At 43.9% G+C, this 12,027-nt stretch overlaps 1 protein-coding gene across 1 annotated transcript; it reads left to right on the top strand.

Moving 5' to 3' along the window:
* The first annotated feature begins 8,529 nt into the window (after positions 1-8,529).
* On the top strand, positions 8,530-10,378 carry LOC147427967 (uncharacterized). The gene has a single exon (XM_086497341.1). It carries the CDS (start codon positions 8,987-8,989, stop codon positions 10,019-10,021), a length of 1,035 nt encoding a protein of 344 aa, XP_086353467.1. The 5' UTR covers positions 8,530-8,986; the 3' UTR covers positions 10,022-10,378.
* The last annotated feature ends 1,649 nt before the right edge of the window (positions 10,379-12,027 follow it).

The raw sequence follows: 12,027 nt of genomic DNA, 5'->3' as shown, positions 1-12,027 counted from the left end.
CATTCGTCGTAAGAACACCTTTGTTACCTCTTCACAAAAACTCGTCGTTTTTGTGAAGGCTTTTGCTCACTTTGAAGCTACCTCTTTGAAGAAAAAAGAATTTTTGGAGGAAAACTTGCCTTCCTCCAAGAAGTGAAAAGGAAGGGTGAAACTACTTCCTTGAAGTTTGAAGCTAACCCTTTCCTTCTAGCTTTCCTTTTAACACAAGTATACTATCTTTCCTTGTTATACACAACAAGGGTCAATAGCTTGATGGCAAAGTGTTGGCCTCTTACCCTCATGGGGTGAGTTCAACCCTCATTCATTCAAGGGTTAAGCGAGCCTCCCTATACGATTAGCCAACGGCGCCAACGGAAGCCTTTAGAGCATCAGTGCCGTCGAGTTGCGGATCGAGTTTGCCTTGGTCACCCACCTTAGTCATGCATTGTGGAGGGCGTAGGTGGGGGTGTCCGACGGTTAGCTGTCGCTGTCTATCCAGGCGCGCTTCGCATAGGAAACTAAGCCTATCTTCTTTTTGCTGCACAGCGGAGACATCGATGTCTGTGGAACGTGGGAGAGAAGCAGCGCGTTGCACGCACATGCAACCCGCTTTTCGCCTCCTCCCAAAAATAGCTCTGATACGAGTGAAATGGAGGTGGTAATGCGTGTGCTAGTCTCCACCCAACTGTGCTATCTTATAGCCTCACCCTAGCGTACACACTGTCCGGCCTTGACCATAGGACCCATATTCTTACTGTGTGTGTGTGTGAGAGAGAGAGAGAGAAGCATAGAAGTTTAGAAACCTCTAAATCCAAGGGATATGTATCTCTCCAGGCGCACTTTGCACAGGAAACTGTGGCTGTCTTCTTTTTGCTGCACAGCGGAGACATTGTTGTCTGTGGAACGTGGGAGAGAAGCAGCACGTCACACGCACATGCAACCCGCTTTTCTCCTCCTCCCAAAAATAGGATACCAGTGAAAGGGTGGTGGTAATGCGTGTGCTAGTCTCCACCCAACTGTGCTATCTTATAGCCTCCCCCTAGCGTACACACTGTCCGGTCATGCCAGTGGCCTTGCCCATAGGACCCCTGTCCTTACAGTCTGTGTGTGTGTGTGTGTGTGTGTGTGTGTGTGTGTGTGTGAGAGAGAGAGAGAGAGAGAGAGAGAGAGAGAGAGAGAGAGAGAGAGAGAGAAGCATAGAGCTTTAGAACACATGCATGTTTCACATGGCGACACAAAAAACAAGGCTCTAGAAGAACTTGACCCAAGAAAATCTTGGTGATAACTTAAAATCTTGACCCCGACCGATTGGATCTAAGCTATTGTGCATGGCACTAGGTGTGACTCATGAGCACGGTGAGGAGCAGGATATCTTTCACAAATTTCTTGACGTCGGTGAGGACGCTCAGTTGGGTGAGCAAGGCTATCTTTATCTACCTATGGCAACCCAATCTTAAGTTCAAGCTCCATGTCAATATCTACCTAGCAGCTTAAACATAAGTTTGAGCTCTATGCCTATATCTAGGTCTAGTAGCTTACTCGAGCTCCAGGCTTCAATCTACCTTGAAGCCCAAGCTCCATGCCTTTATCTACCCCGCATGTTTGAGCTCCATCATCTATGGCTTGAGGCTGTGCATTTGGCGAGTCCGCTGTTTTCACATCTTCGAATCTCAACTAGTGGAGACTCTTCACCATGACATCTGGCTGGAGATGTGGTCTGTACACCAAGGGTTCAATTTGAGACACTTTACGAAAACTCTCACAGCACGAGAGAGCGCCATGAGGCCTTCTTGCAACTATGGCACCCATGACCTTTCTTCACCATTATTCATGTCGTGCATAGATGGAAGTACCGTCCACTTGAGTGGAATTTTCCTCCTCCCGTCCCTTGATGTTGCCATCATTGTACCTATTTTTTTCCCCATTGGGAGAGTCTCCCCACATGTTGATGTAGCCCTCTCTAGTAGGGGTAGTTTGTAGCCCATTGGGCAGTTTTTCAACTAATGGAAGGATCTTTTTCTTGGATAGGAATACCCAAACTTCCCTGAAGGTGTTCCAAAAGTATTTCCATGCTTTGAGTACGTTAAAGACAATAAGAAAGCTTTGGAGGGATTAAAGAAGTATGGTAGTTGGTGAAAAGAGCACTTGGAGGAGAAGCAAGACAAAAAAAAGTATTCTAGGTGTGTCGACCCAGTCCTCATGTAATCGGAGAATCTTATGCAAGCTATGCAAACCCTTGGTGCAATCGAAGAAACTTTCTTAGATGAATTTTGGTCAAGGAGTATATGTGAATAAGCTCATTCTCTTGACCTTCCATTCAAAGATAATACAGATGTAGGACTTGATGTAAATGAGGGCCATTATTGTGGTCCAATGCGCAAGAAAGATGTTGAGGAGTTCAACCCAACTACTCATGTGGAAAAGGGAGACTTTGTACTTACAACCTTGTGATACAAATTTTGGCTAAGAGTGACAACAATGTTACCATATACATGTGGTAGTGATGTGTGTGAACACACTAGGACCGCCAGGGCATTTTTTCCCTCTTTAGGAGGTTTTTTCCCCCATGCATTGTATATACGCCCATCACTCTAGGGCTATCTATCTTTCCATTGCACATTAGTAATACACTCTCTATTGTGTGCCTTGAGCTTCCTTCGTCTTCTACAAGCTGTGTGCATTTCTCTGCAACCCTAATTCCAACAATTGGTATCAGAGCAGGTTGCGTCCTCCCGGGCTTAGTTGCCAGCTGCTCCAGTACACACCTGCTCACTTTATCCGATTTCAATGAGCTTTGGAGAGCGTTCGCAGCTCGGTCTGCTCAGATTTTCGATTTGGACTCATTTCGGCCTCCGTTTCCACTACATGCAGGTCTGCACAGGCAATTTCATCATTTTGTGCAGAATTTCTGTCAGTGTCATTTTCTGCATAACAGGTGCCTTATAGTCTTCTGCGGTTTGTGCTATATAGCACGTGTTGTTCCCGCTCCATTTCTCCTATTTTTGTGCAGTTTTCACATCAGGTGCAGCATTTACCATGGCTGACAACAACAACACAGATGTGTTCAAGATGTTTGCTGCTAAGCACAGGTTGGATGGGGACAACTATCCTATGTGGGCTTATATGATGCAACATGTTCTTGTGTCAAAGGGCGTCTGGAACATTATGCAGGGCATTGATGTACGTCCTGGTTCTGAGGATGTAGGCGATGTTGAGGATGTTGCAGGTCTTGCTGCAAGGATTGTAGCTGTTAGAGTTGTTTTGCTTACGACAGAACAAGCTCGTTGGGATGTTACGGGATGCGCAGGCTCACGCATTGATTGCGTTGTCTGTGAAGCGCACCATTGTTCCTCACATCCGTTCAGCAAAATCTGCAAAACAGGCTTGGGATATTCTAGCAGGTCTTTAAGCAAGCCGCAATGAGGCTAAAATTGCTTTGCTACGTAACGAGCTGGAGTCGAAGATTATGCATGAGGAAGATGCTATGGACACTTTCCTTGCTAGTGTCAAGGATATCAATGAGCAGCTTATTTCTGCAAGTGAAGTCATTTCAGACAGTTCCCATGTGTAGACTGTTCTTGATGCCTTACCAGATTCTTACCAGACTTTTGCTGGTACTTGGAGACTTATGACCCAAGGAAATCCAGAAGTTGTCAAGTTTGATGCATTATGCACATTGCTTTTGCAAGAGTCACTTTCCAGAAAAAATAGGACTATACATCGTGCAGTTGAACCTTCTATTGAGCACATGTGTGTTTTTGGTTGTTTGGCATATGCTTTGGTGCCACAAGTGCAGTGCAGAAAATTGGATGCTAAGGCTGTCAAATGTATTTTTGTTGGTTATAGTGCTGAAAGCAAAGGTTACAGGTTGTATCATCTACAAACAAAACGTATTATGGTTTCTCGGGATATAGTGTTTGTGGAAGATTCTGTTCAACCCTTGCTGTCATGTACTAGAGACAGTAATGTAAGCTCACAGGACATTTATGACACTTTGTTGCCTCTTTTCAGTGGTGGAAATACGAATGTAAGTTCCAATGAGGCAAATGTACAACCTATGGGGGTTTCTGAAAATGTTCTAGATCAGCCTATTACTGATGCAGATGTACATGATGTACTTGATGAGGAAAGGGCTGAAAATGAGCAGGCTAGAGGTATGCCAAAATGGCTGGTGCACACTTTGCGTGATAGTAAATTGGATGCACCTTTGTCTAGTCGTACTCGTTCAGGATCTCGCCATGCATCCAATGCATCAGATTGTTATGCTTTGGCTGTGTCTAGCTTACATGATGTTGAGGAGCCTCTGTCTTTTGATGAAGCACAGCATTTAGAAAATTGGATGGCTGCCATGCAATCAGAATATGATGCACTCATAGAAAATGACACATGGACTTTATGTGATTTGCCTCCTGGCAAAAAGGCCATTGGTACGAAGTGGGTTTACAAGTTGAAACACAAGCCGGATGGTGAGATTGATCACCATAAGGCTCAACTTATTGCAAAGGGTTATGCACAGCAAAAAGGGATAGATTATGAAGAGACTTTTTCTCCCACTTGTCGTATGACTACTGTGCGTTTTCTATGTGCATTGGCAGCTCATTTTGGTTGGGATGTACATCAATCAGATATTGTTACTGCTTTCTTGAATGGTGACATATTTGAGGAAGTTTATGTAACGCAGCCTCGCGGTTTTGTCATAAAAGGAAAAGAGGACAAAGTGTGCAAATGTAACAAGGCTTTGTATGGGTTGAAGCAATCTCCTCGTGCTTGGTATGAGAAAGCTGACACTCATTTGGTCAAACAAGGCTTTCGTAACAGTCCAACAGAAAGCACATTGTATGTGAAGCGTGAGGGTGATGTACTTCTCATTGTGGTTCTTTATGTTGATGATTTACTAATCATCACTGGACCAAATGAGATACATATTGTTGAATTTAAGGCTGATTTGAATGCTACTTTCAAGATGAAAGATTTGGGGCTGTTGCATCATTATTTGGGTATACAGTTTAAGCAGTGTGATGGTGGTATTGCCTTGTGTCAGAAAATTTACATAGAGACATTGCTATGTAAATTTGGACTTGAGGATTGCAAACCTATTGCCACTCCCATGGAAACAGGTTCGAAGTTGAGTCTACATGATGCTGGTGATCCTGCTGATGTCACTCTTTACCAAACTGCTGTTGGCTGTCTCATTTATGTATGCAACACGCGGCCGGATATTCAGTTTGCAGTCTCACAGGTCAACAGATTTATGCATAGCCCAGGGTCTAAGCATTGGCAGGTTGTCAAGAGGATTTTCCGCTACCTTAGTGGCACTTTACATCTTGGCTTGTTTTATCCCAAGGGGGGATCATTGCCGCCAGACTTACATGCTTTTTCGGACTCAGATTGGGCTGGTTGTTTTGACACGCGAGTGTCCACAAGTGGTTTTTGTTTCATGCTTCGCAGTTCATGTATATCATGGTTGAGCAAGAATCAACCTACTGTGGCCACTTCGAGTTGTGAGGCTGAGTACAGGGCAGTCTTCATAGCTACGGTTGAGAGTGTGTGGCTCAGACGCCTTTTGGGTGTTGGACAGGACACTGCCAACACTATCTACACTGACAGTCAGAGCGCATTGGCAGTTGCGAGAAACCCAGTTTTTCATGCTCGCACAAAGCACATTGAGGTGCATTACCACTATGTCAAGGAGAGGCTCTCAGCAGGAGAGATCAGCTTGGCTTATATGCCAACACAGGACAACCTTACAGATCTTTTAGCAAAGGCATTGTCTCGTGAGAAGCTTGAAGCTTTCCGTAAAGCTTTGGGCTTACTCCCCTTTGTGGACTGATCATGTCCTCAGGGCATGGCACTTCCCTTTACTCATGTGCCAGCTCTCGTTCATTGCATCACTCTAGGGGGGATTTGTTACCATATACATGTGGTAGTGATGTGTGTGAACACACTAGGACTGGCGGGGCATTTTTTCCCTCTTTAGGAGGTTTTTTCCCCCGTGCATTGTATATATGCCCATCGCTCTAGGGCTATCTATCTTTTCATTGCACATTAGTAATACACTCTCTATTGTGTGCCTTGAGCTTCCTTTGTCTTCTCCAAGCTGTGCGTGTTTCTCTGCAACCCTAATTCCAATAAACAAGTGATGTTAACATGTGTGGGTGGAAACTTGATTTTGTCTTTGTGTGTGTGTGTGTGTGTGTGTGTGTGTGTGTGTGTGTGTGTAAACTATCATGTGCAAACATGCCCTAGTGTATAGTATGGTTGTTGACAACACACATTATTAGATGTTGCATACTCATTAGCATTCACTAAACATTGTACCACAACTGTCTTGTGTTCAATAACCTAACACGACACAACCTCACCTCAAGTCCATGTGACACAAAGAATTGTCCCAAATTTGCGCATTTTTTCCCATTTTCCTAGATATGTGTTAGAGTGGGATAAGTTGTCTACTTAGAAGATGATATCTAAAATAGTAAAATGACACTATGAAATTTTAAGAGCTTATAATGTACTTGCAAATTATGAACTTCTTTTGCAAAATACGGATTGTACCCTGTGAATGTTTCCTATCCCAATTATCATATAAAAAGTCCAAATAGCCCTCAGATTTGCAAATGAACATTGTTGTGGTAGTTCTTAGTTGCTAATCAAAGCTAAATACTTCAACATGCATAAATAGAGGTTGAATACTTAAGGGACTTCTATATATCGTGAAACAACATGCTCCTAAAGCTTTCACTAGTTTGGGATGCTAGCAAAGACCAATCCTTGCTGTCAAAAGATGGAAGTGGCAAAGGAACTACATGACCCAAGCCAGACGACATTTTGGGTTCCAAATATGACACATCATAAAAGAATATTCCATTATTAGCAAGCTCCTTGTGCGGTCTTCCTCGATACATTTGCTCACCAATAAATGCATGGAAAGCATCAAAATTCCCAACTATGCTCTTAATTGGTTGTCAGTCCGTCCTGTTCGATGGATAAATATCTACAACATACCAAACATGATATCAACCGTAAACCTACCAAAATAATCATGCACTAAATGAGATATATGCTGAGAATAACTTACAGTTACAGTTGGGTCGATGCCGTGGAAAACTAGGAGGAGATGTTTGCAACCTTAAGTCTGCATGTTGGAAAGCATGTTGTATCAGGATCTCTTTCACTCGCTTGCTTTGTGCACACACTTTAAACTCTTGAACTTGTCCCTTGAAAGCCTTCACGAAATCATTGCGTTGCCTCCTCTTCCTCCTCCTCGTCTGCAATAATACCCAACTTTCTATAGTTATTCCAGATGGTGTCCATGTCTGATCATATGTAGCATAACTATTAAAAATGCTAACAGAGTCAATGGTAGTGTCAGGCCTTCAAGAGGTAGTCATGGTGTGCACTAGAACACACAATAGAGAAGGGGAAGACAAAGTTTTGAGAGGGAAGTAGAGTTTTTCAAAGCAAGATTTGAGAGGGAACATAGATACTGGAGTCTTCAATGCAAGTTCTGAAATTCGTCGGTACAACATTTATGCTTTGGAAGCATGACATTGTATAATTTGAGGAACAAAATTATTATTTTTTACTTTTTCTCAATGAGTTTGGCTCTAAAATGCCGATTTTCTACGTAACGTAAGCCTCTTCCTCATTGGTCGAGTGCCCACTCTCTCTCTAGAACTAAAAGACCAGAAAGTAAGTCCAAATTTCTCCTAATGATATTGATCAGCAAGTTTTCCAAGATAGAAGCTTGCCTAGTCCTTACAAGTTGCACGTATGCATTTCTAAGGAGCATGTTTTAGTCTTGCGAGTAGGGCTTTATGTGGAAAATTCTAGACTTGCTTCAATGAATTTTCACTCGTTTTAATGTATTATTTGTCGATAGGTAACTTTGTTACACCTTTGCAATAGAGAAACTGATGAGAACGCTTGCCACATCGGTTTGGACGGTCCATGGAAAGCAAGAGTCTTACTTTCCATGGACGGTCTGAGGTTGTCTTGATAAAGTGTTTCACGCACACACTTGTGTGTGTATTTTTAAGGTGGGACCCCTTCCCTTTAAGTGTCATGGGGTCCCAACCATGGGATCAATGGTCCCAAGTGAAAGATCGATCTGTACCATCGATTTGTTGAAACTAAGCTCGGGATCTCGAGTTTAGTTTTGATCGGCCATGGGGGGCCTAATCTCGAAATGCCCTCGCTTCCCCAACTAGGATTTGAACCCTCACCACTAGCTTGAGAGTCCGGATCCGTAACCATCACACCTACGTGCACTTTCTTGAAATAGAAGTGTTTTTTCATAAACCTAAACTTAAAACAATAGATCTCCACTTAAAAAGTAAACTCGAGATTGCGGATCCCACCATAAAACTAAACTCGAGATCTCGAGTTTAGTTTTTACGCTCAATGGCTAAGATCTGCGAGTGCCCTTGATTTTGCACAAGAGCCATTGATCCCATGGTTGAGACCCTCTGGCACGTAAAAGCTGAGGTGGGAGCCTCTTGGTTTATGTGAGGTTAAAGCATTCATGCTTGTATCGATGTCAAAGTGAAGATTACCAAGTTTGTTGAGTCTTTTAATCATTGAATCATGCGCCAACACATGATCATCAAGCACCTCATGATTCAGATGCAAGCTAAGCATTTTTGGGTGCTTTCCTGCAAGAACGAACCAAGGCCATAGCCAAGATAAACCCTAATCTCATGATATTCTCAGAATGGGCTCTGCGTACTTTTCCAAAGATATTTCGCAGAAACATTTTGCGCCGAAGCTGCCACTTGTGGCAACCAAGATTCTGCCTGGAAACTTGTATTTTACCCCGCCGCCATAGCCAAGCTGCAGAATCTTTTTTGTTTAGCAAAGATCTCCATGTATTGGCACATTGATAGCGCAGAACTAGCTCTTTGATTCCTGGGAGGTGCTTCGCCCTTCACCATAGCTTGATTTCAAGCAGGTTCTTCTTCACCTTGGCTAGCCAACTCTTGTGAGCATAGGGACCGATTTGGACGACATGAGCCTGCGGGCTTCTCAGCAGGGTGCTACAGAAGAGCAGCACCCAGCTATAGATGTGGACTGGCGAATGCTTGATAAGACCAGGTTTTTCTTTCTGGGTGCAGCTCTCTTCTCCGGCGTTTCTGCTACGCTTTACCCCATCATGGTATTGAAAACAAGGCAGCAGGTATGTGCTCACAACACATCTAGCATGCGGTTGGGCTATAATCTTGTGCGTGATGAAGGCGTACGTGCTCTGTATAGAGGGTTTGGGACATCTTTGCTTGGGACCATCCCTGCAAGAGCTCTCTATATGAGTACTCTTGAAATCACTAAAAGCAATGTAGGGTATATTGCGGCTCGTCATCTTGGGCTTCCTGAATCAGCCGCAGCTGCCACCGCAAATGCAGCTGCTGGGCTGAATGCGTCGGTAGCTGCCCAGCTGGTTTGGACTCCAGTTGATGTCATCAGCCAGCGCCTTATGGTTCAAAACAAACAGAAAGGGTCCTCTTCCAACCCTCACCCTCACTCGTCGCATTACAAAGGTGGGTATGACGCATTTCGAACAATTCTTCGAGTAGAGGGTCTGAGAGGCTTGTACAGAGGCTTTGGAATGTCCATCTTAACATATGCACCCTCTAGTGCTTTATGGTGGGCAACATACTGTATGACACAGAGAACAATATGGAAGAGTCTGGGTCTGGGGTTGAACAAAAGTGGCACAGATGCAGAGGAGAGGTATGTTCCAAGCACTGCTATGGTGGTGAGTGTGCAGGGAGTGAGTGCGGCATGCGCGGGTGGTGTCGCGGCTATTGTAACTACCCCATTGGACACCATCAAGACAAGGTTTCAAGTGATGGAAAATGACGAGAACAAGCGGCCAAGCATAAGAGAGACGGTTAGGACTCTTTTTAGAGAGGGAGGTTGGAGAGCATGCTATAAGGGGCTTGGTCCTCGCTGGGCCACAATGTCAATGTCTGCGACAACGATGATCACGACGTATGAGTTTCTGAAGCGCATGTCGACCAAGCAGGATATTAACAATGGTGGCTAAGCTTGTAAAGAGGGTTGCAGAGATTGGTAAGCGAAGCAAGCTGAAGCGATTGACCCCTTTTTGATGAGGATCATCAATGTGTCCATGTGCCAGTTCCTTGGGCTTGTAATGACCTCAATTGTACATTAGAACTACCCCATATAGTGTAGGTGTTTTTGGAGGATGGTGGTGGGGCTGGTTTCCCTGAGGAGGACAACCTCTCTTGTATACAACCCTCTTGTAAATTTACACGCGCCTTGCCGTACAAAGGGTATGGCTGGTTTTTGCTTTGTATCTGAAATGGTTGTTCAGTAATCGCATGCTTTTGCATGGGTGAACAATCTCTTCTGTTTATTCATATATAGAGCTCTTGCTATATGTTGTGTGTGCAAATGAGATGATTGTTGGCAATCAGGAAAGGGTTCAACTCTTTTACATTCAATTTTGTTATTCGTGGCTACAACGCCTGCAACATGGAAGTTATGCGGTAAATGCATTTATGCTGGTTATTCGTGAATGCCATCGCTTCATCAGAGCAAGCCGGGCTATAGTTTTCAGGAAGAGTAAGCATCAAATTCAAGGTAAAAGGAAAGCTCAGCCACCAAGGCTGCTGTTTGACAGTGGGGTGTTTAATGTTTCTGTCATTTGATCTCTTTTATATGCTGGAAGATGCAAAAATCCCATTCGAATTTTGATATATGCTTTATGTCCTTTCTGCTGTGCTTGCTTGTCAGTGGTATTGCGGACTTGTCTTGTATACATCATTGGACAGGAAGCGAGCTCTGACTCGATATATTGTATCAGAAATTCTGTATTGGGGGAAACAAAACTGTGTGCATAACATGTTTGTTTGCTTCTTTAAAGCAGGCAGGTCATCATTGTACAGGTCTCCATGGATTGACTGATGAAATACTATTGATGAGCCATTCATTGCCATGAACAGCGTGGCGACAGTAACATGGATGATGGTAAATACTGGTGTTCATGTTATTCTTGGCATGATTTGGTACATGCCCATTTTCAATGGATTGCTGAGCTCAAATAACAAGCTTAGAGAGCAGAGGACAGGAGTTTTAAAGGTTCAGCTAGGCTTAAGATATGGAATCCAGTGGTCATATTGTTGGTAGCCTTTCGGTCCATGATTTGCAAGCCTTTTGAGGAGCTGAATTTGAGGATCAGGCTCGCTTTCCGACGGCAGGCAACATTGCATGTTTTTGGCATTTTGCACGTCAATCTGAAGACCCATTTGATATCCTGGCAGAAAAAGCAAAGCCACAGGAGACGCACAGCCGAAATTAGTGATGCACAAGGCAGGGACTGAAAAGGATGCGTCATAAATAACGCACCTCGGAGGCCTATACTAATTGGCAGAGGGCAAGCACAAAACAAAGAGCGAGAGAACTCTGGAGCGAAACTTCTGCGTGGTGGCGGGGTCGCAAAACCGGGAAAAGAGGTCTTTTTTTTCTTGTTTTTCTAACCCAGTGGTTGTGCGAGTGGGTCTCGAGATTTGGCGAGCAGTCTTAGTCTGCTAAGCAAGCAGCATCTATGCCAAAAATGAAAAATGCAGGGATGGAATGGATGATGATCTTCGTTGCTCGACAAGGCTTGTTTTTCGACAGGTGACGCTTCTCAACAAAGGAGCATGGAGCTGCAGAGACAGATAAAGTCCTGGAGATTGGCTACCACCACAAAGAAGTGAGTTATTGTTAACCTTTTTGTGACAGAAGGCTGCCAATCTTCTTCAAGTTGTCACGAGCTTTGCACTCGCTACCATATACTTTATGCAGCAAATCCCAAGGGTCGTGTTGGAAGGAAGCCTTAATTTAGCTTTACAATTCTGTACAACACGGATAGGATATATTTTGTTAGCAAAGAGGACTTCTCTTGGGGCTTGCGAGGGAAGCATTGACCTCAAATTTGGCGTTCTTATCAAAATCTTTTCTTCAATAGTGGTGAAGGTGAGGCTCCAAACAATTTTGTTATTCTTTGTTATTGTAGTCTTGACTCCTCCCCCCCCCCCCCCTTCT

This window comes from Adiantum capillus-veneris, chromosome 23 (genome assembly GCF_014529385.1).
Source record: "Adiantum capillus-veneris isolate H3 chromosome 23, ASM1452938v2, whole genome shotgun sequence".
Taxonomy (NCBI): Eukaryota; Viridiplantae; Streptophyta; class Polypodiopsida; order Polypodiales; family Pteridaceae; genus Adiantum; species Adiantum capillus-veneris.
Note: the sequence above shows the minus strand (reverse complement) of the source record. Positions and strands in the feature narration are given on the sequence as shown.

Bases quoted from the DNA above. Each gene is read 5' to 3' on its own strand.
- LOC147427967 (XM_086497341.1), top strand. From the start codon at position 8,987: ATGAGCCTGCGGGCTTCTCAGCAGGGTGCTACAGAAGAGCAGCACCCA.